Raw genomic sequence first — 26832 nt, forward strand, 5'->3', positions numbered from 1 at the left:
AGGTCTGGGTTTTTCACTGTTCACTTCACACATCTATTTTCCAATGAACAATGATTTGCTAGATCTCTTGTTCTAAGGTAGACCAGTATTAATCTGGGGTATTAAATGGAGTTACATAGTTACAGGTGTACTGAGAATGCATTATGTCTCTGAAATTCGGACAAGAAAATAATGTTCTCAAGCAGTTCTCTTGATAAATCTGCAGCCCAAGCAAAGCCAAGTTTCAGGAAACTCAGGTGCTTGGACTGTGAAATTACTAGCAAGAGACTAAAAACATCAAGGCAGATACAGCATTAAAACCAGTTTAAACAATGCAATTTTTTTACCATTGCCTTGTCTATTTATGGAAGAAAGTAGCAGTTGATGCATGAATGCAGAGCTGCACACCTTTTTCCTTCCAACCTGAGGACTCTTCATAGCCTATAATTTCATATAATATAATTTCTGCTAGAAGCATTGGAATTAGTACTATTCAAATCAAGGGAGATCAGGCTGCTTACACTCCTAAGAGATTATTGCTAAATGACTGGATCTTAAATGAAGAACATGTAGAAAGTTATCATATTGAATTTGCATATGCAGTTGAGGTAGCTGATGCTGCATTCATGCACATCTCTGCGTCCATACTTGGAATCAGGCCCCTAACATACAATCAGCATGGTGCAGTCCGTTGCACAGCTGTGGCTTTCTTCTGGCAAACAGTGCTGCTACAAAACTGACACAACTGATATCCTGTTAACTACCATTCTTGGTTTGTCTTCTTTTTTCTCCTTAATGAACACACTGCAACAGGAACATAAAACACTGCACAAATACTTCATTCATCGGGATACCCTGAACGTGAGGGCCAACACACCACATACTAACACTACAGGAACAGACACAAACTCACTACAGGAGGACATGCAGACACAACGCAACGGGAACTACAGGCTAGGGCTAGCTCATCACAACGCTACAGAAACAACTGCACTTCATCTGCAGCGTGACGACTGAAAGTTTTCCACGAATCCTGATTATTGCATTTCCAAAGCTACTGCCACTCTTGTCGGCCAGCGACAAACCTTTGTACTGAGCCCTTTTCCTCTCACCTGTTTTCATTCCACAACAAGCTCATCCACGCCGGTGTCTTTACCTCAGGAGTATATTCAGTGAAAAGTCATCCACACAGTGGGGCTTCACTACACTTTACTTATTGCACCAACACCTTTCTGCTCCCTCTCAGCCTGCTGAAGGCTTCAGGTTACTTTCCTTGTCACAGAATCCTACACTTCTGTGAGGATGCATTTTGCATGAGCGTCATGCACTGTAAGACGTGGTTGCGTTCTATTTGTTTGTTTTCTCCATTTTAGCATAGCTAATTTAAATCTCAATTTGCCTGGAAACTTAATCAGTCTACATGTTAGAACTGTGAACATCAAATTTCAGAGAATCGCTGTCTTTAGCCTTTTTTTCAAGAGGGATTGAGTAAAACAAGGCCTGAGGAGGCAAGGTAGAAAGATGGTCTCCATCATCTGTGTGCAATTCCAGGGAAGTGAAAAATTAAACATTTTGTACCACTCATCTAATGCCATCATTATAATACTTTAATATTGTATATTAACAGTCTAAAACTGCTATAGTTGCTTATACTTGACAGCTGACTATTGCAAATTTAGGATGAATCAGGTTTGATGGGAACTTCCAATGCCTTTTGTATTACTTTTTACATATGATAGACATACAGCTAAATTCTCAAAGGCTGCTTCTGAAGATGTGCTCTTCTCCTTCCCTTAGAAAACAGATGATGTATGTTCCATTTGTCAGTGCACATCAGGCACAACCACTAGTGAGTTTATTTGTCTGTGCTTACACGAAGAGTCTCTGATTTTGTGAAAACACAGAACACTTTACTCCAAGTAGAAAAGAAAAAAAAAGTCCATCTCATTATATGGATAGTATACAGCATCCCACTGAGTCAGTTAGAACTTGGATACCCGGATTTATATCATAATGGGTCTTTCAAGCCATTATATTGTCAACCTTTATGGAATCTTGCATAGCAAGAAAGAATACGATTCATCAAAGTAAATTACTCTTGCTGCCTCTAATCTTGGTGGGAAGGAACACTGTCAGCACCAGTTTGTCTTTCCTCTTCCCACAGTTTTGAACTGGAGGCATAGTGGACACTAAGAAATACAACTTTTTACGTGGTGTCCATTTTTTTTCAGAATTAAGGAAACTCGCAATATATGAAACATTCACTGCTTCCTTTCTGGGAAGAGAAAATATTAAATCAATGCAAAAGAAAAGGATGTGGAAATTTTCAGCACATGGCTGGGAGCCGCTGCAAAAGCCATCCAGCTGAAAAGCTCTCAAATAGAATTACGAAAATTGCACAGAAGAAACACAGACACTCTAAAACCAGCTTAAACTAAAGTATTCAGACTAAAGACCAAACTTTACCTGATGTGTCCAAAATTGAACCATATAGACGATTTGATACAGATTCAAAGCAGGTAATAAAGTGACTTACCTAACTTGCACATCCCTGTATCTGGTTGGTTCACATTTAACCCAGAAATTAATTTACAGTAATAGAGCTGTTTTACATTTGTTATGGGCGTAATAAGTATGAAAAATGAACAAACAGATTATAGAATGGTCTAGAAGAAATTACTCTTTAGTGTCAGCTCTAGCTGCCTTCTTATTACTACATCTTATGGGAAATTTTATTTTTAAGACATTGCTCTCACCTTCCCTAACCTACCTCCTTTTATTTTAATTCTCTAGTGACAACTTACTCCTTATACATTAATTTACTTCACTGATCCCTACGTGTTCACTTCCCACAGCATGGGAGTGACGGAGATTTTGTGGCATTTCTGTACACAGAAATAAATGTGAAAATGTTTAAAAGCTGCGTGTGAAAATAATCACATTATCCAAATTTGAAATGCAAGGATGAACATATGTGCCTCGGGTGACATATGTTTATTCAGGTAAGCACAGAAGCAATACCCTGTGACTGAACAACCAGAACTAAGCAATGCAGCTAGATTTTAGAACATCTGGTATCAAATACTGCAACAAACAGTGTTTGATCATGTGAAAGAGTAAAATCTTTCTTCTCCAGAAGGGCTACTATCTCTGAAGAAAGAGGAAGAAATTCCTCTTTAAGGAAGAAATCCCTGCTTTAAGGAAGCTGCTTTTTGCTTATGGATATTCCATTGGTAGAAAGGATAAAATTCACCAGATGAAAATGTATTTATCCGTTTTCCACTGGTTTCCACTTGTTGCCATACTAATCCTTTGATCCATGACAGGCATTTGCTCCATAAAACATTGTGATACCTTTTTTAGTTCTTCCACGTCTTTTAGTTATGTCAGTTCTTGCTTGCTCACTCACTTTTTCTTTGGAGAGTAAAAAACGAATTCTCCCTCCCTCCCTAACCCCGCTCTGCTAAAATCATGAATAATGTATTGAATATCCACCCAAACTGGCTCCAACCTCCTGCAACAGCAGTTCAATGGCTTGTTTCAGCAAGAAAACAAAGCCCTGCTCTTAAGGCAATTTCAAGATATAATTTCCCTTGCACTGTGACTCTAACCCACCTCTTTAACATGCAAATACATTCTAATAATACTGTTGCACTAACAACTGCAGTGCAAAGACCAAACAAAGGCAGATGTTTACAGTTAGGCTACAGGGTAGTTTCAAGCACAAGTCAGTCTGCATTTATTGTATTTAATCAAACAATTAGGCTCCCGGGATGCTCATTTTAAAAATAGGAAAAAAATGGCTGAATGGAAACTGCTAAGCATTGCTTGGGAAACTTTTCATTTAAAATTCAGCTTGGAAGAAAATGGACTTAGAAAAATGGGTTTGCTGGCTTATAAAGAAACCATTTGCCTAACTGAAATGAAATATGTTCTTCTCACGCTGAAAGTCCTTACACAGTAAAAAGAACATCCATCAATATTGGATAGTGTGAATATTTTCACTTCATAAGTTAAAGCAGATAACAGCTTCCTTGTAGCCATCTCTGCTGAGGGAACGGAATGACTCGAGTTTTCATCTGAAATTTCTGTGGTAAGAAAAAGAACCCTATGGAATTTGAAAAATATATTTTTCTGCTCATTCATCTGGTACAAAAAATGGTAGTTTTTGCTAGTGCAATGTTTGAAATTAAAAAAGAAAAGAATGAGACAAATAACAAAAAATTATTTGGAAGAATCTTCTGCTTCACTTGGGCTTAATTGTGTCATTTTCAAACGGTTGCCTACCCGCTGAAATGTTTCAATGTAAAGCAATGTAATATGTTCTGCTGATTGCATAAACCTGATTGAAACAGAGATCTTAAACATCTTCTCCGTTTGGGCCATGAGCCCCATCCATGCTGACTTTTTGAGCACATCTGGAACTCATCTGGATACTGTCTACCTTTGGTTATAATTACTGGCTTGTTCACTGTCAGGCTATGGTGTGAAAGCTGTCCAACTCCTGTTTAAACACAATTTACTGCACACAGTTTACAAATCATCCCATCTTGGAAGAGGAAAGAAACAGGCTGTGCCAAAACTACCCAAATCCCCTGTCTTAATAAACAGAGGGCTCATAAATACAAGACATAATACAATAAAGAGGCTCATCTAAGGTAAGACGGAGTTAATAAAGACGACAACATTTAAACAAAAATACTGTAAACATCTGCTTTGGTCATTTTCTGACCTAATCTACAGTAATTATTGATCAGTCCAATTGCAAAAAGATCCATGCTGAACTGAGAGATTTCTCTATGAGATTTCTCATATTCCTGTTTTTCATGTGAGGAAGAAACACTTTACCTTTCAGTGAGAGACTTACTGTGTCCTGGATATATCAGATATCCTTTCTGAAGTTTATTAGTGCTGCTAAAAGTGAAAAGGTGGAAGAGAAGTTGCTGAACACATTAATTATTTTAACGCCACCAAAACTCTGTACTGTCAGGATAGTTTAAAACAAATGAAACAAAACTAGCAAGGAATTACCTGTGTTAAGATGATGGGCCACTCCCTCTCTCATATTCAATACAGAATTTATCTGCTTAGTACCAGCTACACTAAAGGTTTCTCTTCCTACTCCTGCTTTCTAATGCATATTATTGCTTAATTACAAATGCAGCTGTTTCAGCCAGCATTCTTCTTTTTCCAGACCATAGTAGTGATTTCAGATATACTAAGGCCTCTGTGTCTGTCTTTAGAATTAAAAACACATTTAAACTTGGCCCCCAGTAGAAGCTACTCTAACCACTAGAGTTTCACGGTGGATTTGGCTTGCCAGTGGCCAGCAGAAAAGTTTCTAAATGCACTAAGCTCACCTTTGCAGGCGACACACTAGAATTTGCTTTTTTCAGGACCTGTTGTGGTGTCTGGACAATCTATCTTCATGAGAAATCAGCTAAAGATATGTTTACAGAGGCTGATATGGCCTCTGCCTGGATGAAGGTTTAAATAAAAATTGATCAATGTTTTTGACAAATGAAAAAGTATTCAGCAGCCATAGCAATGGAGGATTGCGCTTTAAATGGGTATTTTTTGGAAGCTACAGGGTACCATGCTTCCTGATGAGAATTACCATGCATGTCAGCATCAAATTCTCTCCTGCGCAGACTACTGCCAGGCAAAATGCAGAGCAGAGAGAGGTCTCTATCTGTAGACTTTGCAGATTTAAAAAATCTGACGAGGTAAAATCTGGAGTCACACAGGTTATACCAGGGAATGAAACCTCTTCCAGAAATTTCTTCTTGTTATATTTAATTGTATGTGGTCCCTAAGCCACATTTTTTCACTAAGCAAGGCTACTGGGAGCAGGGTGATGTGTTCAAACTCAGGACCACATTTGGCTCCTAGGAAACTGCAGGGGGGAAGGAGGTCACCAGAATTTCACAGCAGGGGTGCTGCATTTTGTCCAATTTACTTCCCCAACCCCTGGCTTCTACTGCTCACATCCTGGCTACGGCAGCAGGAGGCAGTGAGTACGATGGGCTGCTCTGCTGACCTCTAGACTGAAACAGCCCTTGTCTCCTGGCCTGTAGAGTTTAATGTCTCCATCAGCTCTGCGGTGTGGGTCGGTGGTGGCTCGCTGGTGGTGAATCTCTTGCTCCTCTCCACGATCTCGTTTGAGCTGCCACTCCATCTGATCCCTCAGTTTGGACTGTTAGGTGCATGGGCGGTTCACAACAAAAAACAAAAGGACAGGAGGGAATAAAGAAAACAAAAATGGGTAAGGTAGACGACTGAAAAACTACAAGACAAAGAAAAGCGTGAACAGAAAAACCAACTTAAATACAGTGGCATAAGAAAGTGAAGAGAATAAAACCAAAATGAGGATGAGCAAAATGATGGGCTGAAACATCTGAAAAGCAAAAAAGAGAAAGAGAGGAAAAAAGAATGCAAACTCTGGTTATGGGGCGCATGCAATGAGGATGCATGAGTCAAACCAACAGCAAGCATACAAGTCATGAAGGATACGGGATACAAGGCTCTTCCTTCCTTACTTGTGCTGTGCAGAAAAGCCATATCCAGTGTGGCAGTTGTGGCAGCTTAGGCATGCGCCCATTGGCAACGCTTTAGGAAAGGCAGTCCTTCGCTGGCTACAGGGCTTCTCACTCGCTGCTCGGTTATGGGAGTGAGCTGTAAGCAGGCTTTTCAAAACATACCACTTAGAAAACTGTTTTGGTTGGGTTCTTTTGGCAAGGCTTTTGAGAACACGCCTGACCCCTTTTAAGAGAGAGCACAGTAAAGACCTCTACACATTTCTCAGCAAGGCTGCTAAATTACTTTCATTATAAAAAAAATTTTTTTTAATTAATCTCTTCTTTCATGGGGAAACACTGCTGTTGTTAGAAACAAAAAGAACACAGATCTCTACAGCACCAGTGGATTAGCCTTTTTGCCATGAGGAACCGCCTCTGAATCAAAGGAGTTGTGCAAACAAACAAAAGAAAAACCTATAAAGTGCTTGTTTAACATTACATATTTTAATAAATTGCAGATCTGAAATCATAACAAAGCAGTTGTGAAGAAAAATAGCTCTACAGTAAGTAGCAATGCCAGCAAGAAAGAGAAACGATAAACAGCAAGAAGGCAAACGAAGGGCTGACTTACCTGGAAGTCTGTGATTAACTCCTTTCCCAGATTACCAATGGGAGAGTCTCGAGACATGGACGTCATTGTGGATAGAAAACTGGAAGACTCTGTGAGATGGGGAAGAGGAGAGAGGTCCTCCATCTGCTCCTTAAGGCCCTCCCCAACGTGATCAACCTTCTCCAGGAAGGTCTGCAGCTCCTTGCGGAAAGCTTTCATCCTGGAGTTGATGGTGTCCAGGAGCTCCGGTTCATGTTTATCTTCTCCTCTTTCCTCATTGCTTTTGAAATCCTGCTCTGTGGATGGGCTGCCAGTTATATGCACCTTTGCATCATAAATCAAACTGTCTGTATCAGTGATAAGGCGGTCCACGGTCCTTTCAAGCCGCTCTGCCTCGCGTTTGATATTAACTAAAGACTCCGTGTCCTCTTTCACTCTCAAGAGCTCGGTGGAGCACAGGTCACTGACTTCGGACGGTTTTCCACTCCCGAAACCCGACGTCTTCTCATAAACTTCTTCTGAGTCACTTTCGCCCCCGATCGGTCCCTCTCTCTTCGGCTGAGGAGGGCGACCCTCTTCGCTGTCGCTTTCTTTCTTCCCAGCATCGCTGTCAGCATCGCTGTCTCTGGGGCTGGAAGTGCGCAGGCCCAGGTGAGAGGCAAGGTCGTAACGCTGCACGTTGGACATCAAGACCCTGTTCTCATACTGGAGTTTCATCACCTTCCCACTCAGCTCATTGATTTGCAACCTGGCTGATTTCAGCTCTTCTTGCAGGGGCCCGCCACACTTTGAAGCTGTGTCATCCAGCCAGCCGGGCTCCTGACCTGGCTCAAACTTGAATTTGCTCAGCTCGTTCGTTAGCTGTTTATTATGATCCTCAATTTCCGAGATCGACCGCCTCAACAGTTCTGCCTCTTCTTCCACAAACTGCAAGTGACGGCGCAGTTCTGTGGCCGACTCCACAGAGTCGCCGTACGGCGAGGTAGGAATGCTTGAAATGTGGTCCCGGCTAAGACACTCCTTTTCATACTGGCACCTCATGTCCTCCATCTCAGCTTTAATGCCCCTGTTCTCCACCTCCAGTTCCACTATTTTTCTGCCCAGTATGTTGGCTTCTTCTTCCACCAGTTTCAAGCGAAGCTTCAGCTCAGCCTCCCTGGTGCTAGGCGGGCCCCCGGCCTCCCCAGTTGGGAGGGGACTGTCCACATCACCATAGATGGACTTATATTTCTGGAGTTCCTGTTCCAGTTCATCCTTTTCTCTCCCCAGTTTGGCCATCTTCTTACGCATCAGCGCTGCTTCCTCTTTGGCAAATTGCAGCTGGCACTTCAAGTCAGCACTGTCCTCCTGCCAAGAATAATCCCCCCACAACAACAAAAAACAGTTACATTATAATAAAAGCATGGTCAGCTGTTAACATTCTCAAATTTTTGCTTCCCCACTCTCTGAGCTGTATCTGTTGTTATGCAGACAATACAGAGACAGAGCTGTGCAAGTACTCAGGTGACACATTTCATGGCTTGGTCCTGGTTAAGTTGGCAAAGCAGCTTGATCAGAGTTAAAAAAAAAAAAAGAAATCAGTGTGCCAGTACAAGTGCTCAGTGATGGAAGAGCGCAAGAGTGCCAGCACAAAGGCTTTTATTCTTCGCAGATACTGAGCAAATTTTGGGGAAAATACATATGACTCAAATGAAAGGGTGCCATGATTTGTTTGCATTTTCTTTTTCATTTATTTTTAATGATACTTTTGATAAAGTGCCTAGCTCGCTTTCTATTGGGATAGGAAGCACTGCTGTTGTTACTGCTGCTGGTATCATTTGGATGGAAAAGAACATGATCTCTCATTCTGGAAAGGACAACTGTTTAGAAGGGAGACTGGTGAAAACAAATTCTTTAAACTACGGTTACATCCAAATCCATCCTATGTGAAAATCTGAATTTTTCAATAAGCACCAGCCTATTAACTGAGAGAGTTTGATTTTTTTTTTTTTTTGCTGTTGGCAACTCTGAAATACTGCATCTCACAGAAATGAAAACTCCAGTGTGCATTGTGCTGACATAAGAGACAAGGTTAAGTAAATTCTAAGCTGATGAACAATTTCTTTGCATGAATCACTTTCATGAATTGTCATGGAGATACAGGCACTTGGCCTCGTAAGAGACACATTTATCAGCATTAGCGGTATAATGGAAGGCAGTCTTTGAAAGATGATCTCTTGAGACAGCAGATTTCATCATTGTTGTGAGGCCATGTGGACATATGTGCAATTATCTATGGAAACTTCATTTCAGTCTCTGTAGCACCATTATCTTCCACAAGCACCATTTTGTTACAGTTCCTAGTAACAGCAACCAAATCCAGGAGAAAACATGACTGATTTTAATTGTTTGCCCGGATCAGGGTATTAAAAATAAAAGATTTACAAAACTAATTAAAGCTCAGCAGTCTGAGGAAATGATTTAATTTCTAAAGTACACATCCTTAAACATTGCTAATGGTGTCTTTTATATTATCTCTAGATTAATCTCCCCCTATCCTATTTAAATATATAGCAATTATGTCTTAATTTCAGTTAATAATACCTAAACAGACAGAGAATTAATTGGTTGAATATTTCTGAACTCAGTCAGCTTTGCTACTGATTTTGCTTGGAGCAGGTTGTGGCTTTAAAATACTAAATAGTAAAAAAGTTATCTGTTTATGAAAATAACATGAAATAGGTAAACAGTAACGAAACTATATGCTAATAGGTGGTTGTCAGTCATCTCAGTGGTAACCAGGAGTACCTGAGTCAAACACAACTGCAATCAACTGAGTAACTAAAACTGTGGTCTTCCTGTTTCTGGCAACAGTAATCCGAGTTTTGTAACTACAATCCAGATACACGTAACCCACTAACAGTCAGAGTCCTGATAAGATGGGCTTTTTCCCCCCATCTCTTTCTCACATACACACACCCCCCTTTCACACTGTGAAGGCAAATACATTTGCAAGTTGCTTTTCTCTTTATTAACTGTAAATTAAGTTGGCTGATTAAAACCTGGCAAAACTGGATGCAGCTCCCACTGAAGTCACTCTGAAGGTCAGCTGCTTTGGCTGGATAAGGCTGTAAGATTAAATCATCGTCTTTGGTCAGGGCTGCACAATACACTACCTCCGTTTTTCCTATCATCAAGACTTAGTTTATCCCCACTGTTGTAGGTTTCACTCTTAAGGAAATGCACGGAATACCAGGAAGTTAAACCTAGATCAGTGCTGAAAATCAGAACTCGCAGGTGGGACAATTACTCCAGTTCCTTTATTTATCTGCTAACAGCTCGGAGAAAAAAAATGTGGCATCTTACATTTTCCTTATTCTGTCTTTGTAATCCAGTAGTCTTCATTGTGTTTGTTGTCTGCCTTTGGCTACAAGAGCCCGCCAATCAGGGTCACTGCACCTTATTTTTTGCACCTTATTTTTTGCAGGCAGTTGCATTCCCACACACATTGCAAAGGACAGCCTGCTCGCACACCTCCTCCTTGGCTGTGAGCATCAGGGGTCTCCTCCTCCCCACTGCTCACGGGAGGCTCCCGGCCTGACGCCGGCTGGATTTCAAGCAATAGAGGTAACAGTCACTAGGGCACACTCAAGACAACGCAACACACGTGGCAGCTTTCGAAGAGAACTGCAGGGCTTCAGTGGAGTCGGCCTCAGGCCCCGAATGCTTTTGTCCAGCATCGCTGCATAATACAAACTCAGTGCTTCTGGGCAGTCAGGGTGTTATTACAGCAGGAGAACAGCGCAGTTAACTATTCTTATAATGGCACCATTTTTTTGCTAGTTTTTGTGGGGAAAAAAAAAGGATCACATTTGTAAGTTTTTTTTTCTTTTTTCAAAAGCTGAAACAAATCAGATTTTTTTTCATTAAACGAACACAAGCCTCTTACAAAACAACAGAGCTGACAAATGTTAATCTCGCCTACTCAATACGGATTCTATTTTGGAAAGGTGAGAAAGCTAGAGATCTTCCCTGCTTCTCTGTCAGAGAACCGTGGCTACTGAAAAGCCCATTCCCTTGACAGCTTTTCCAAAGGAAAAGAATGGCCAGGAGAGATTTATCAGCAACACTTAAGCATGCCAGATGGGCAGGACTCCAACCTTCATGCATATATCCCTCTGAAACTTTGTGTACAAGAAATATCAGTGTTTTCTTGATCAGATGAAATCAAGTAGAAACAACAAGAGAGTAAGACATCTACATAGACAGTAGAGGCTTAAAAATATCAGGAAAACTAAGGAAAGGGAAAAATCACAGAAACTGAAAATAATTCATTATTAGTTAAACCACAAATAGAAAGGGAAGAAAAAAAAAAGATGGAGGATACAGTCTTTGCATCACTCTGGAGGGAGAAGAGGCTGGGATCTAAGGGCCCAAAGCTGCGCTCTGGCACAGCCCGATTGCATTTCACATCCAGTACAGGGACACTTTCCTGAAAGGTGTATGTATTGGCAGACTATACAGAAAGAGAAAAACTAACGATAGCGCAAAAATGTTCTATCCTTAATGGTGCTAGTCATGGACTTTAAGAGATCGTTAAGGGTAAATGGGAATTAATGATTACTGATACTGAGTATTTGCATGCCATAGCACCACAGCTCTGCATAGCACTTCAGAGGGATGTTAATGGAAAAAAGGCAAAAAGAAAAAAAATAGTGCCCTCCCTAAAGAGCCTACAGTCTAATTCAGGCAAATGTAGACTGTAGACATAAAGAAATGAAAGGGTAACTTAATTAATTATGCAATGTAAATGATGTGATGAGAATGAGGAGCTGATCAAAAACTCCCAAAGATGATATTTCTCTTCTGGCAAGAAGACACAAAGATAGATAGAGACCAACACCATCTCCTCTACCACCACCTGCTTGAGGGTACTGCCAGGCAGAAGATGGGTAAGCGTTTGGGGGTTGCAAGTCTGACAACGGAGCAGTATCACCAGCACCCAAGCACCTGGCGGATGCCAGTACTCCTACCTTGCGCTGGAGAACCACTTTTCTCTGTGTTTTGCCTCGTGCCTGGCATTTTCCAGGAAGCTCCACTTTGCAACTCTGCTGAATAAAAACTTTTTTCTTCAATAATACTAGAGCTGGATAGACACTACTAAGAATTCTGTTTTTACATTACTTTCAACACAACCAATTTTACACGTATTTACTCAGTGTGCCCTGCAATGGATGTGATGTTCCAGCTAATTTTCATGATGAGCTCCCAGTAAATAAAAACACTGCTCTTGCCATATTCTTGGAATATTTGGACGTATGCAGATGACACAGATTTACTGTTAGAATCTAAATTAGTGGTTACCTTTCATTCACAAAACATTTATGGGGATAGAAAAAAAAACAAAAAAAGGAGGAAAGGTTTTATCCTGTGGGCTTGAATAAGTCAAGCCCTCATTTACAAAGTTATTTAGCATCCAGCTTTAGGCATCGCGGCTGAGGAATTTAAATCACTTCAGGGTGGCTGTCCCAAAGAGCAGCATTTTGAACATCCTTGGCTAAGTCTGTCCTCATCGCTTTGTGACCCAGAACCCAGCGGTTGTTTGACCACGCTGGGCACCTGCTACGGGGCGCCCTGGTCCCAATCAGCTCCTTGCTCTGAACCAACACCCTGCTGTGGGGACAAGCTCTGGGCAATGTCCCGTAGCTGGGACTTGGCCAGCACCTACACCTACCAGCTAGGACATGTTGATATATAACGTTGTTTCTCAATCTTTCCTATCCTAAGGAATTTTTGAAGAAAATTCAAGAGCTGCCCAGTGCTGCCCTTCAATGGTTTTCATTTACAAACACAAATCCTTCGTTTGTCTGAGTTACAGTGTAAATGCTTTTTTACCCTGGGTGGTTTGTGGGATCGCTTTCTCCTGTTGCGCATGGTGCAGAGCTGTGCCAGGGCTCAGCTCTGAGCTACTCGGTTAATTTTCTTAAGTCATTTTTAAGGCTTCCCAAGGCAAACTATGGCTGCTTTTAATGTCTGGATTTGGCAGGAGAAAGCAAGCCCAAGGAATTCATCCTCTCTGCAGTTGTCTGCGTTTCCCAGAATGGGAAAGACAGTGCCGCCCACAGACCCCAGCGCACACATCCTGCCTTCATGTATGTTCATTTATAATTTGCATGTGTGCATGTATATATAGTTCATAAATGTATTTCCAAGACCATAGAAAAACAAAGTCTCTGACCTAACTGATGATTTAAATAAGTCTCTGTACCAGGCAAGGCACAAGGAAAGCAGAGCGCCCCTTTTTAAAGGCTGACGATGCTGCACGCGGGCCCACTCCGCAGGGCCGCTGGCTCTGCCTGCATCCCAGGTAAGCAGGACACAGCTCGCAGGCGTCACCGCAGCAAGCCTCTGCCTGCCCGCTCGCCCTTTCAGCTGCACACAGGGATCATACTAAGTGCAGCATGTTCTAATGACTTATGGTTATTATCACAAATCAATTGATTTTAAGAGTCCATCAGCTCAGAGGAAACCTGTAAGTCTTGGCATTAGGCTGGAGGAGAGGAGGTTCAACCTTGCTTTAATGAAGATATGATGTTACTCTTGGCTCCCTTCACCACAAAGCGAAACCCTATCCCTGGCTCTCTGTCTATAAACAGTAATGGTATGGATGCTGGGAAAGGCTTCAGCCCCTACTGTCAGCACAAAAAGCAGAGGAAACCAGGCAGACCGCTTTCCTGTGATGGTCCGGCCTATGGGATTTCAATAAAATCAGGGAGATAAAATCTCCGAAGGGAGGTGAAGTGGATAGCTTAGACTCTACCTGTGCAAGGGGAGGCAGATATTTGATGTCCACGTGTTGTTCACTGCACGGGAGGGAGAAAACCCTGGGCTGTGGCACCAGAAGTTACCGGGTGCTGTTTCCATGGGAGAACTGCATTTGCTGCCAAGACGTTCATTAGCACAAAATCTTTGGCACCACATATAAATTTAGCTGGTCCCTAAGCTATGATCCAATTACTTTGTGAGGCAAGGTGATTTTTTCTTGTAGAAAACCTGCAGCCTTAATCTACTGATACAAATACGACAAACCTGAGAAGCAGCATGGTTTAGAGATCAAATTTGTGTCCTAAATTGCTTCTGCATTATCTCTGGAAGGTCTCAGTAGAGTAAGGCCTACTTGCACTCTAGTTAATGTGTCTGACGGTCCCATAAATATCCATAAAAAGAAATTTTGAATTTTATCATGTGATTTTGCTCATAATTGCATGTTCTTGAAAACCATACCTGGGTAAATGCCTTTTTTTCTTTGTGCATTTCTCTGCTGCCTCTTCTCTTCAGGGAACTCTGAAATAAAAGCAAAGTTGTGCTATTGATAAGCTAAATGCAAAGTCTGCAAGTTTGAGATCACCATTATAAACTGATTGAGGAGAAAGGGACGATATTCTCCAGCGTAGCTGGCAATTTAATTTTTTGTATTAATCACTGAAAAAAAAGAGAGGATATTGCGCCTTTTCTGTGAATTTTTCACTGCACAAAACTTCCCCCCTTAAAAAAGATTGAAATTAGTTAAAAGTTCACAGCGGCAAAAAATCTCTTTTATTCTCCTCAACTTTCTTGTTGAACGGGGCAATGACTTATGTTTGATGAATCCAGGGCAGAAGTCCAAGAATGTTATTCACTGTGGATGTGAAAAACATTTGGGAAACCTCGGAGAAAAGCAATAAAGAAAAAGGGAAGGTCAAGTATGTTTAAGCCATGTGCATAACATTATAGTTTAATCCTTGCTAGCAAACACACTGAAGAGCCCAGATAAAGACCCAGTGAAAAAAACATTCTCCCTTTATTTCTGAATTTATTTTGTAAATGTGATGAGGTTAGCTTTGCAAATCTTTATATCACTTTACAAGCAGTTTTTTAAGACATGCATTTGAGACAGAAGTGACGTCATCACCACTGCTTAGCTTTCAGAAACCTCTCACCACTCAAACGAAAGAGGATTGTTGTTTTCCTTAGGAGCGGGAGGTGAAGCACAGCCGCAGGCTTACTAGGTTTTGCACCAACTCTCTCAGCCTTGCGTTTGAGGGCCAAGTTCAAACCAGCGTGAGCTGGATGTATTTGGATGAGGCATAAATTTGACCTTTGTAGGTTAAAGGGTGTAAACATCATATGGGGACAACAGACATTAGGCAAAAAAGGGGGACGCTAGAAACTATGGAGTAATTTGAATTAGCAGTGGGCTGTTTGCTTTGGTCATGCCCCAAAGTCTTCAGCTCTCCTAGAGCCTGCTCTCTATACACAGGAGAAGCGAATATCGGGCTCTGCCTCAACTTGCAGTTTCTTCCTTCTGCCAGCCGCAGATGCCTTTCACAGCGGTTTATTCCACCGCTGTCTACCACGGCCTTCAGTGGCTCGCAGCACGTTTGCTCAGAGAAAATATTTTGCGTGTTTACCACTCCAGCAAGAAACACGGCAGACTTCAGCAAACTCCGGAGGCCCTATTAATTTTTCAGTCCATAAAGGCAGACAAAGCCCGACGGATGACACCCCCTAACGATCAGTCTGACGCTGCGGCCTCTTCCGTTTACAGCGTGATTATATTATGGCAACCTGTATTTATATTTGCGGCACGAGGGCCGATTGCCAGCTGAGGCAAGCCTTGCGGTCGTTAGTGGCTTGCCCACAGACCAGCTGTCCTCCGGTCGGCGTGACGGAGGCGGCCGCAGTCTCCGCGGGGCGAAATCCTGCTCTCTGTAACCAGTGCTAAGCCCCTGCTGCGCGATGTGCTTACGGGACTTACTTGCCGTTCACAGCTCTTTAACGGAGGATGTAACCTGGTCCTCCTGAGACCAATTCGAAGAAGCCGGTACAGGCAAAGGTCCACAAAAGGTGAGCTGCAGCAGGGAGGAAGGGAAAGGAGGGAGAGGCACCCTGCTCATTAGCTACGTCCCCTCTCGCGCCTGGCCGCCAGCTGTCGCAAAACACAACGGGAACGCCGGGGGACACGCAAGGCGTACAAATCCAAGGAAAGCTTTCCGCGGCTTTGTGGTTTCTGACTATTAAGGTAGGCTTATTTCAGCTATGGAGCTACTGCAAATTATAATTGCGGCACGCTAAGACGAATCTCTCTTTCTGCTCTTTGTCACACGCAGTTAAGCAGTTAAAAGCCATTCATATGCGGCACCATATGCGCAAGACGTGCTACAGTTTATTTTTGTTAATCTGCTCTCTACTTTAATCCAGTGATTTCCTATAACTAATGAAGCTGAGTAAGAGAAATGTGTTTTTCTTCGTAAGGCAAATGTTTTCTTCTGGGTACTGAAACAGTTTAATGGAAAAGATTTTAAACACTGAAAACATCATCTGAAAACCTGTTGCACAAGCTTAGCCAGGATAAATATAGAGCTACTGTGTTTTCTTTTTTTTTTCCCTCAGCACAGCATTATTCTGGGGACAGATGTGATTGAAAGCAGGCACCAGTCAGAGTGGCATCAAGTCCCAGTGGGCAGGACGGGTCGCTGCAATTCAGGAGCTTCGGGACACCGTCCTGGACCTCATACTCCCTACTTCACCGTGTGACTTCAGGCAAGAGTAACTTCACAGAATCACAGAATGGTTGAGGTTGGAAGGGACCTCTGGAGATCATCTCGTCCCACCTTCCTGCTCAAGCAGGGTCCTCTAGAGTACATTGCCCAGGATCGCATCCAGGTCGGTTTTGAATATCTCCAGGGAAGGAGACTCCACCACCTCTCTGGGCAACCTGTTCCACCACTCTGTCACCCTCCCAGGAAAGAAGTTTTTCCTCAGGCTTAGATGGAACTTCCTGTGGTTCAGTTTCTGCCCGTTGCCTTTTTGTCCTGTCACTGGGCACCACGGAGAAGAGGCTGGCCTCATCCTCTTGACACCCTCCCTTCAGATACTTGTACACGTTGATCAGATCGCCTCTCAGTCTTCTCTTCTCCAGGCTGAACAGGCCCAGCTCTTGCAGCCTTTCAACAACTTGAGCAAGAGGATATTGCCTGGTTACTGCATTTAATTTGCAAGCTCTCAGAGTCAGGGCTGAGTTTACCAATTTCTGTGAGGGCCCTCAAAGCACTACTGTAACAAACCGCCAATCATGCCAGAAATGCAAAACCTCGCGCCAAATCCTAACCCACCTTTTGCTCTTATGTAGGCAAAACATTACATTTAGAAATATACAACTTGAGAAACTAGGTGAGATCAACACGTGGGCTCTGGCAGGCCACAGAAAGTGATAAAGCCATTGCTCAGCCATAAGAAATAATACAAGTTAAAGGTCAGGTAACAGAAATAGATCAGGTGATTGGAAAAATAACAGGTAGCAATCTGGCTTTGGAAGTTGCATGCTCCATTCCTCACTGAAAAAAATGGATTTTACAGATACAGACTAACAAGTTCTTAACATAACACAAAGATAGGGCCTCGCTTTAAGCATTTTCATACCGTTCTGTTTGCTTTGCACGAGAACAACCTGCTGACCAGCGTTCGGCTGAAGATTGCTCAGTATTGCCAGGATGCAGATATTGAGCTTCTAGGCTGAGTCTGTCCTCAGCCTAAGAGAAAGAATGTAAGATCTCTGGGGGTGGCCCATAGACCAAATATCAATGGACTACAGAGCAAAACCTCTCAAGCGTCAGAGCAGGACCAGAAATATAGGCATGACAATGAGGGACTACACGACCCATGATCTCAGCGACCTCCCCTACGCGAGAGAAAGATCTCCATTTCACCGCTCAGGGTCTAGGTTACACTCGTGTACGAAACACTAACTGACACAGTTGATGTTTTACCAGGTCTAAGGGCAGAGGGTGTGACTGCAAAAAGAAGCAGGTGGAATACACTACTAGGCTGAAGGTTCACATTTAAAATGGTACAATATAGGAGCATTTCCCTCTGATATGCAGGAAATTGCCATCAGAAGCCAATTTCAATTTATGCTAGAAGGAACATTTTTATACCATTTTTGTACTCAGGAGACCAACCAGAGTTGGCTAAAATGTCTTTCAAAGATGGCTAAACAAGTTTTTATTATTCCTTTGGTTAACAGTCTCTTAGGAAAGAGATTACTCAATGGAGAATTTATTTCATCACAGTTTCAATACAGTTTGGTTGTGATCACATCTCCTGGCTATGGAGAAGAGCTAATACACGGGGTCAGGAAACTGTGTGGCGTTGTAGCAGCTAAACTTCCAAAAAGATTGTTGGATGCAGTGATCACGGTACTAATGGCAGGAAGGGACACAACGATTTTCACTTTGTCTAGGAGCTCAGCAAGTAAAAGAAGAGATAAAGCGTGTCCTTCAGTGAAATCCATTTTTAACAAACTCGAGACGAGTCTTGCAATGTGAGGAATGAGAGCAGAAAGAGAGAATGAGATTACCAAGGTGGGGAACAGTAAGTAGCAGAGAATACACCGGAATTAGATGTCAAGGAAGACACTGAAATAAAGCCTGAATTAAGAGCAATTATAAATGTGAACACACAATATGTCCCAAGTTTTCATACTAAGAGGCAAGGATGAGACTAGAGATGCCCAAAGAAGGCATCTTTGCCTTCTCCAGTAGAGAAGGACTTGGAAAAAAGAGGAGAGAACCAGCTCCTAATAGCTGCCAGCCTGTCTTTTTATTCACTGCTACTAATAGGAGCAAGTCATTTTGGGTGCAGTCTGGCATCTGCCGGCAGGTGTGGGCTTGACATCGTATGTGCATCAAACTGAACCTGCGAAATCAAGGAGACAGCCATTGCAGTGACAGTGTTCGCAACTTAAGAGCAGAGAGGCTGGCTTAGAAAATCCAGCTCTGAAGGCAATTGCTGCTACTGTGGTGTGTGAGGAATTATGCCCAAGCATCACTATAGCTTATGAGCTGCATAAGTAACGTTCCCTGTGCAATGATGACTTGCGACTGATGGCTTGGAAATGGATTATCACATTTTTGGTTTGCATTCATTAGACAGCACTGCCTGTGAGAGATCTGACATTACTTAAAAATGCAAGAGTGACCAAAAACGCTTGCTCTAAATACACCAGCAGCTTAAACAGCCTGCTTTCATATTACTACTACCTCTAAAGCAAACAGTTTCAGAGTTGCACATGGGCATTTCACAGGGAAAGTTAACGTCTTGCTGGTTGTTAAGCACCCTCATGTTCAGCCATGAGCAAAACATCCAGAGGAACACTGTCTCTGCCTCACAGTACAAGCCTGATTCAAAAATCTTTCCAACAGACTGACTCTTTCATACCAGTTTTACTCCAAGGCACATCAGTGATTTAAATGAAGGTAGGTCTGCTTGGCACCAGAGTGGATCAGAAGAAAACCAGATTCACTTGTAACAGATGGTCAGAAGGTGGATTTATCCCCAAGTGATGTAAATCAGTGTTCGTTAACTGCATCACTAATCACTCTTCAGGAGCACGTCACAGGAAGTGTTTTTCTGGCACTGTGCAGGACAGCGTGGGAAGGTCATGGCAGAATATGACAAAACCAGGGGATCTCCTTGCTCCTTAACCAGCAAACTCCCCCTCTGCACAGATCTGGCTCCACTAGCCACTGCAGACAGTTTTCCCCCTAAACTTTTTGCAGCTTTCTACTTGCCAGATCCCAGCATTCGTGGGGTGCAAGATTCCCCTTTAGAGCCCTCTTCCCCGGCTTGCCCAGCCTGCTCAATAAAGACAAAACCTTTCGTGCAGAGATTTGTCGCTCTCAACTCACTAATGAATAAGCTCTTTTAACAAATGCACCACTGGAAGAACGCAAACCAGATGTGCTTCTTAGGTGGGAAAAAGGATATGTAGCTTTTGGCTATCGCACTGTAACTTTCTGAAAATTACTTCCTGCTTCTGTCACCCACCTACCTGGCGAAAAGGAAGCATTTCCCAATTCTTTTCCCTCTTTTTAATGGTAGGATATCCCTTCCTAAGGCCTGAGGTGTATCTAAAGACAAGGTATCCCACTGAAATTTTCTTTTGGTACCATCTGATACTTGTGTATTACAATGGCTGCTCAGTGGAAGCACGGCTGCAGATTTTTCCGTGTGGACTCTCATCTGAACCTATGGGATGGCTAATGGAACCGGGAGATACAATGAAATACTAATTGCTTTTCAATTGCTCTAGGCCCTTGAAAAAGATATCTCACCAAGCCCTGATAAAGCTGGCTTTGACGCAAGCGATCTGTATCTGCACTCATTCCCATGCGTGTTTCATTTACTAGAAACTTCGAAATACTGTGATATTCATCGTTCACGTGACCTAGGCAAAGCAAGCCGTGTCTGAAATATCACAAGCATTACAGTCCAGGATGAAAGCTATCCCTCGAGTGAAAAAGCAGCGAAGCACGCTAGCTTTCAGCACCAGCTTAAATTTCCCTAACGATTTGTTACTCCACTGTGCTAGGCTGATGAATAAGGGCTTTGCAAGAGCCTCTCTTTTTTTTTTTTTTTTTTTTTTGGCTCTTACTAACTCACACACAGCACCGGTTGTCTCTCACTCCTTCCCAGTGCCCTTCACGTCTGCGCTGACACTGCAGTCATATTAGCTGGATTGGTATTTACAAGTAATTGGGTCTGACAGACCTGGGAACACACTGCAGGGAAGGAAGCCACAGAGTTACACCTGCTTTCTGAAGACCTCCGAGGTGCGACTGCAGCTCTAATCAGAGGTGGATGGGAGACAGCTGGGCTGGGTCAGTGTTTGCTCACAACAGAGCACCGCACTTCCTATCTGGTCAGTGGAGGCTGACAAAGGGACCTAAAAGCAATATAATTGTTTTTACTAATGTAATACTTACTCAATAACCATTATAGTAATAACTGGTAAACAATCATAGCATGGTGCTGTAGTCACTGTTATTAACATAATATCTGAGATCCTGCAACAGACAGCCAAGGTCCTAAACTCTAACTGGTGTGTCATTGCAATGCTTCTGACCAAACACTTTATTTGCTTTTTAAGTTCAGTAAAACGTATTAAAAAAAGTCCCCTTGAGTGACATGGTGTTGAGACATAAAATGTCCAAACTACATGGCACATGTCATGATATAGAAAGAAAATTATACTATTCTGAGACCAGATTCCCTTTTTTTGGTTCCTTTACAGGTGAAGTAAACCAGAAAGAAGAGATTGCCATGAATAGCACTGCTTCTCTCCCCTCCTGCTAAACCAGTGATCCGATGCTGATGTGCCGAGAGGAAACATGGCCTTCCAAGCCTTTCATCCCTCTGCATATGCCGCTACTAAATGTGAATTCGCCATGCTGCACCTCTCCTCTAAACCCCGCATCGCTGACACACTTGCTACTCCTCGGTGTTGCACAGCTTCACGACCCGCCCCTGAAACAGAGGAGGAAATCAAAACCGCACACTCCTTACAAAAATACAAGACGGCGGTGACAGCAGCGCTGTCCAGCGGGATCTACCAGGCAGCTGCCGCCAGTCCTCTGCTCCTCCATCTCCCCGCAGCGCGGCGGCCGCGACGGTGCCGTGTGCCAGCCGGGGCTGCCCGCGCTCACCTCCACGCGGGCGCAGGGCTCGAGCGGCAGCGCCCCAAGTGCCCCCCCCAGCAGCTGAACCGGAGCCACCCAGCGCGGGGCACGGGCCGCATCGGCTCGCGCCTCTTTCGGAAAGGGCTTTCATTCACCAGGCAGGGCATAATCCCGGAGATATGCATTGCGCTGACACTGACTGAGCGCTGTAATTACCGTATTAGTATTAGATTGCAGTAGACAGCCCATGAAAAATGTGCTAGGCAGTATATATACCCAGAAGCAGAGCTGCCCTAAAACTGCTTACCAACAGTAATACTGCTTCTAGTCTGCCACGGAAACGTACGTAATGATACGTGTTTGATGCCTGTTGCTTTAGAGCAAGTGTCTGCACGCTGGAGTGGCAAGGAGCAAGCTGAGGAAGAAACAGCCCCAGGGAAGGCAGGTGTCCGGCCCCGGCCCCAGCCATGCCAGCTCACAGCTCTCTAAACAAAACACGGGGGCAAAATCACTGAGGATGAAACAGCTCAGAAGACTTTTTAAACTTTTTTTTTTTTTTTTGCTCTTGTGAGGACAGTTATTGCATCACCCTAGGCAAAGTAGGTAAGTGCCAGAGAAAGCAAGCCCCGTGAAATCACCCCGATATAGCTGCTCTGCCATCAGCGTCGCTCCACCTCAACGCTGCCAGCATCACTCAGTGCTGGCAGGGCAAACTGCATGAAAGCAGAAGGTGAAACATTCCCCTCTCCTCTCTGTTTTTGCTGAGAAGTGCTTTAAATCCTAAATCTTTCTTTAAGGAGTACCAAATGTCCTGCTGTCGTGTTACAGGCCTTTCAGGTGGGAGCTGCTGACCAGCAGCCGGCCAGGGCTGGGTTTATGAAATTGGACTGCAGCACAGGTAGTGCTCAGAGAGGGAATTATGAGTTTACGTTTCCAAAGGAAAGACAATACAAGAGCATTTTAGTGCTGATCAATGTACACACAGCATGGCATTTCCTGTAGCACAGTCACTCTATTATAGGCATAAACGTACTTTTTCCAGAAGAAGACTAAGAAGGCAGTATATGGTCAGAGATAGACACCTGTTCTCACAAGCAGAGGTAGAGCCCTTTCATTCTCTGCTCCTAAAATAAGTTAAAAAGGAACGCTACGTGGCTGTTGGTCCCTGTCTTTGAGCTGCACTTGAGAAAAAAACGTGGAGTTTTACAGTGATGAAGAGAAGCAGAGAGACGTGATTGGGACAGCACTGTTAAAGGAGAGGACGGAAGCAGAGTGCAGCCCCAAGCTTGTGCTAGGTCCCAAGGTTAATGCAGCAATTTACAGCACTAGGAGAGGGAGGAAATATACAGCTCTGAAATCTCTGCAATGTTTAGGATACGGGTGCAGGGAGCAAATCTCAAAGAATCTAAAAACTCCCTATTTTTTGAACTCTCTTTAGAGAGGAGGAAATTCAGAGTCGCAGAATGCCTGTGCTTCCAGCATTAATGAATTAATACCTACAGGACTGTTGCTGGGGAGCAGACAGAAAAATTTTCCATGAGCAGACAACTAAAAGCGCAAGCATTAGTGCCCCTAGATTAGAACAACCTGCAGTTCCTATAAAGTATTAAATGAAATTCTAAAGAAGCAGCGAGATTAAAGGTCAACTGAGATGATCCCCAACGAACATGCCCTAGATAGCCTTTGCAATCCTTGGCTGCCCATCTATTATTTCACAATTGCAAAGGCACTGTCCTCTGACTAAAGCTTTCTATTTTTCATATAGACAGAATACAAAGATGGCAAATTCATGCTAGTAGCTAGTGACATTTTTGAACCTCATATAATCTCTCCCTGTAACACACATTCCCATACATCATTCACACTTACAGGTGGTGTGTCACCCCAAAGATATACATATTCAGCAAGTCATGGGATCCACAGTTCAAGTACAGATAAAGTTAGTTCTGGTACAGCGACAAGGCTATCAACTTGTATGAAAGAAATTCAAGCTAGAATGAGCATTTGTAAATAAGAAACAGAGGAGCACAGGCCAAGATAAGCACAGGTGATAAGAAGCGGAGGCAGCTCCTGCAACCGCTGGGCTGCCCCACCAACCTGCTGGCAACCTATAGGACAGGTGGCTCCAGGAGCAGTGGATTTAAGAGGACCAGGTTTCCCAATGGACTCTGTGGGGCAAAGCTACTGCCATGGGCAAAAAGTGCTAGGCTCTCTAAGAGCCCAGTTTCAGCTGAGAATGGTCAGTAGGGTAAGAAATTATTAGTTAGGAGGGACAGTAAAACCGAAAAGGCCCCATTTACTGAGTGAAACTAGTCTATAAAAGTGTGTCAGGAGCAATGCTGACACCAACTCTATAAGATGAGTATAGCTTCACATGGACACACTTGGAAGGAAATATGACAAGCCCAAGCAGGAACATACTGCTTTAAATCAAAGCGCGCAAAAATGTTATGAAGCTGGCCGTGGAAGCTGACAGCAAATTAATTCTGTGTGAAGCAGTTTTCTGAGGATAACCTGATGTGGGCAGGTTTATAGCTTATCCTTCACCATTATTCCCGCTTCTGGGGTTGGGCTGTGATTGCCTGTGAGCACGATCCCATTGCCTGTGGCCCCAAGCCTTGCTTGACCCTGGGGAATGCTGCTTTCCGGAGGAACTGACCGAAGGAGGAATTTACTCCTTTAGATTGATTGGTTTTTAGCCCTCTCTAAATAGGTACTGCTAGGGATCTAAACTGCTGCACTTTGTTTGGATACAGCTTTGCTTATGAAACATGGCATTTTATCTATTTTTTCTCAGCAACGGGCAAAATAGAACAAAACAGAGAAAGCGGATGTCATATTCTCTTAACAATAGCAAAAACAAGACTAGTTTCACCAGTCTAGAAAACTCCATTATCCATTAGCCAAGGCAACAGTCTTTACTCAAGCAGTCTGCTGGTTATTGGGATACAAGACTAAGGGACTTGGATCATCCCTCTTCTGTTAAGCTCTTACATGAGGTAAAGATCAAAAAAAAGAAGAAGAAAAAGGAGTAGGACAGCTTTGCCTGGCCATGTGCTTTGTCTTCTCACTGTATTTTATTCCAGTACTTCTCTTTAGTGCAATTCAAAATATCCAAATCTCATCACTGCACTTGAGAATTTATTCTAGTAGTCCTAATAGGGGAGAATCTCTCATCTCTGACAACTTATCCTGCTCAACTCCTATTTATTTGCATTTTTCATACTTAAGCAGACACAAGAAGCCTAAAATGCAATAGAGATGCACACCTTTTTTAATACTATCATTCTGCCCACTTCTTGCATTCCCTTGTGTGGGTGAGCTGCGGGCTCAGCCAGGGCTGGCGTTCAGGAGCTTCTGCGTATGAAACCTTAAACCCTCCAGAAACTGCCAGCCCTGCAAAGGTCAGCACAGCTTTTGAGTAGCAAGGCAGCAAGCACAAGGGCACAGCGGCTGCACGGGGTGAGGTTACCTGGGCAACTTTTCTTCTCTATTTCCTAACCTTACGAGTGACTGAATTTGTAACCCCAGTCATGCTTTACACAGTATTTTTATATTTATGGTAATAAATGAAGAGTGACAGCGCTAGGTTTGAAGGGCTTTCTCTCAAAGGCTGTGAAGTTTTGCCCTTTCCTTCGTATTTTTATATACCTGCTATAAAATGTGCCTTTTGCTGAGAACATTTACATTTCAACAGTAAAATGGAAAAATCCCATCATAGCTCTCTGGATTGTGCTGCTGCACATCCAATCTCAAATGCAGAATGAAATATGGAATAGGTAAGTAGCTTTACAGACTTCACAAGTCCCCGGAAGCTGATGCCGGTTGGGGTGTCCTAAGGTTGTTAACTGTAGCCCAAAAGGCATAAATTCAAGACCTTATTGAGCTTATCGATCCTGTTTGCACAGCCTGTTGCTGTTGCAGCATAGCAAAGAGCAGGTCTCTGAAGATGATACAAGATTCAGCTTCTCAAATATAGTTTTCTGACTTTAGCTCCAAAGTCCTTCTAATCTCTGGGTACTTGAGATGCCAAGATACATCAGAACAGGAACTTCCTGACATGTTTTGTATCTGATTTGCCTACTACAAAGAATCTCTTCCTATGTAGAAAGCTTTGCAAAAATGCTCAGGAAGAGTAAAGTTGCAATGGCATGCCCCTGCTGGCGACTGCAGGCTGGGAAAATATTCTGGGGAAATACCTTTTTATTAGACTTATTGACACAGCAGAAGGAAAGGAGGCACTTTTACTATAAATCACCAGATGTAAGACAGGGATTTAACCATATATACATGACTAAATACCAGGTATTGCTATGAAATGTGCTTCTATGCCAAAATTGCACCACTTTAATGGGTTTTTTTAAAGGTTTTCTCATATTTCCGTTGACTTCAGTGAATCTTGGATTAGGGCGTCAGGAAGCATCAAGCTCTAGTTCTCTTTGAAACCAAAGCTTTTAGGAAACTGGATAGCATATTGCAGTTTTTGCAGAGAGGTGTTTAATGGTCCCTAATCCATGACTACTGCTGCTCTGCTGTGATTAAAAGTGAGGCAGCGGGAATGCCTGGTAAAAGGACACAATGAAGTCAAATCATGGGGCAAGAATACAAACCTTGGATTATTTTGTGAAGCTGGGGAAAAAAAAAAAACCCAGCAAGTGCAGATTTGTGAGAGGACTGCAAAAACTTTTAGCTTTTCCTTCACCCCTCAGCTGTGCTGAGCCCCAGCTGCAGCCGTGCGGCGCGGTGCTGGGGGCACCTGGGACGCTGCCCCAGAGGCCCGTAGGGATGGCTGCGCTCACCCGGGTGCCAGCCAGCACCGCTGCTCTTACGTTTTACTGAGGATCCTGCAGATCCTGCTGCTCTAGCAAAACAAAACAAAAGGAAAAAGTCCCGAACCATCTAGCTAAATAGCTTTTCTCTGCCACTGGCCAGGGCAACTGGTACTCTCCAGGCAATAACAAACGTGCCACTATTACTATAAAATAAAAGTGTCTGTCCACACTGGCGGATTACCTTTTCACCTAAAACATGGCAACTAACTGCAGAATAGGATTCATCCTAGCTTGGGTACGGAAGATTAATGACGGTGAATAATATATTTGCATGAGGGTGAATAGGGACAGCCCTGTGAAAGGACTGTCACAGATGTGGAATTTTTCTTTTACATCAGTATTTCTCAGACGACAGAATCTACGATGAGAAATTAATACAACTTTCACTCTTTTAATTAAAACGCTTATGAAAACTG

The 26832-nt window shown here is 43.1% G+C and overlaps 1 protein-coding gene across 10 annotated transcripts in view; it reads right to left on the reverse strand.

Moving 5' to 3' along the window:
* MTCL1 (microtubule crosslinking factor 1) overlaps positions 1–26832 on the reverse strand; it is a 113372-nt gene that overhangs the window by 39166 nt on the left and 47374 nt on the right. For 4 of the 10 annotated variants that reach the window (XM_068932214.1, XM_068932210.1, XM_068932217.1 and 1 more), the window contains exons 4-6: positions 14371–14430; positions 7129–8454; positions 6020–6175 (exon numbers count right to left, since the gene is read on the reverse strand). In XM_068932214.1, the coding sequence (XP_068788315.1) occupies positions 6020–6175; positions 7129–8454; positions 14371–14430 (1542 nt within the window). Of the gene's footprint in view, positions 1–6019; positions 6176–7128; positions 8455–12119; positions 12195–14370; positions 14431–26832 lie in introns of all 10 variants that reach the window. The other 6 variants (XM_068932211.1, XM_068932209.1, XM_068932208.1 and 3 more) reach the window with 2 other exon arrangements.

The sequence above is a fragment of the Struthio camelus genome, chromosome 2, assembly GCF_040807025.1.
Source record: "Struthio camelus isolate bStrCam1 chromosome 2, bStrCam1.hap1, whole genome shotgun sequence".
Classification (NCBI taxonomy): domain Eukaryota; kingdom Metazoa; phylum Chordata; class Aves; order Struthioniformes; family Struthionidae; genus Struthio; species Struthio camelus.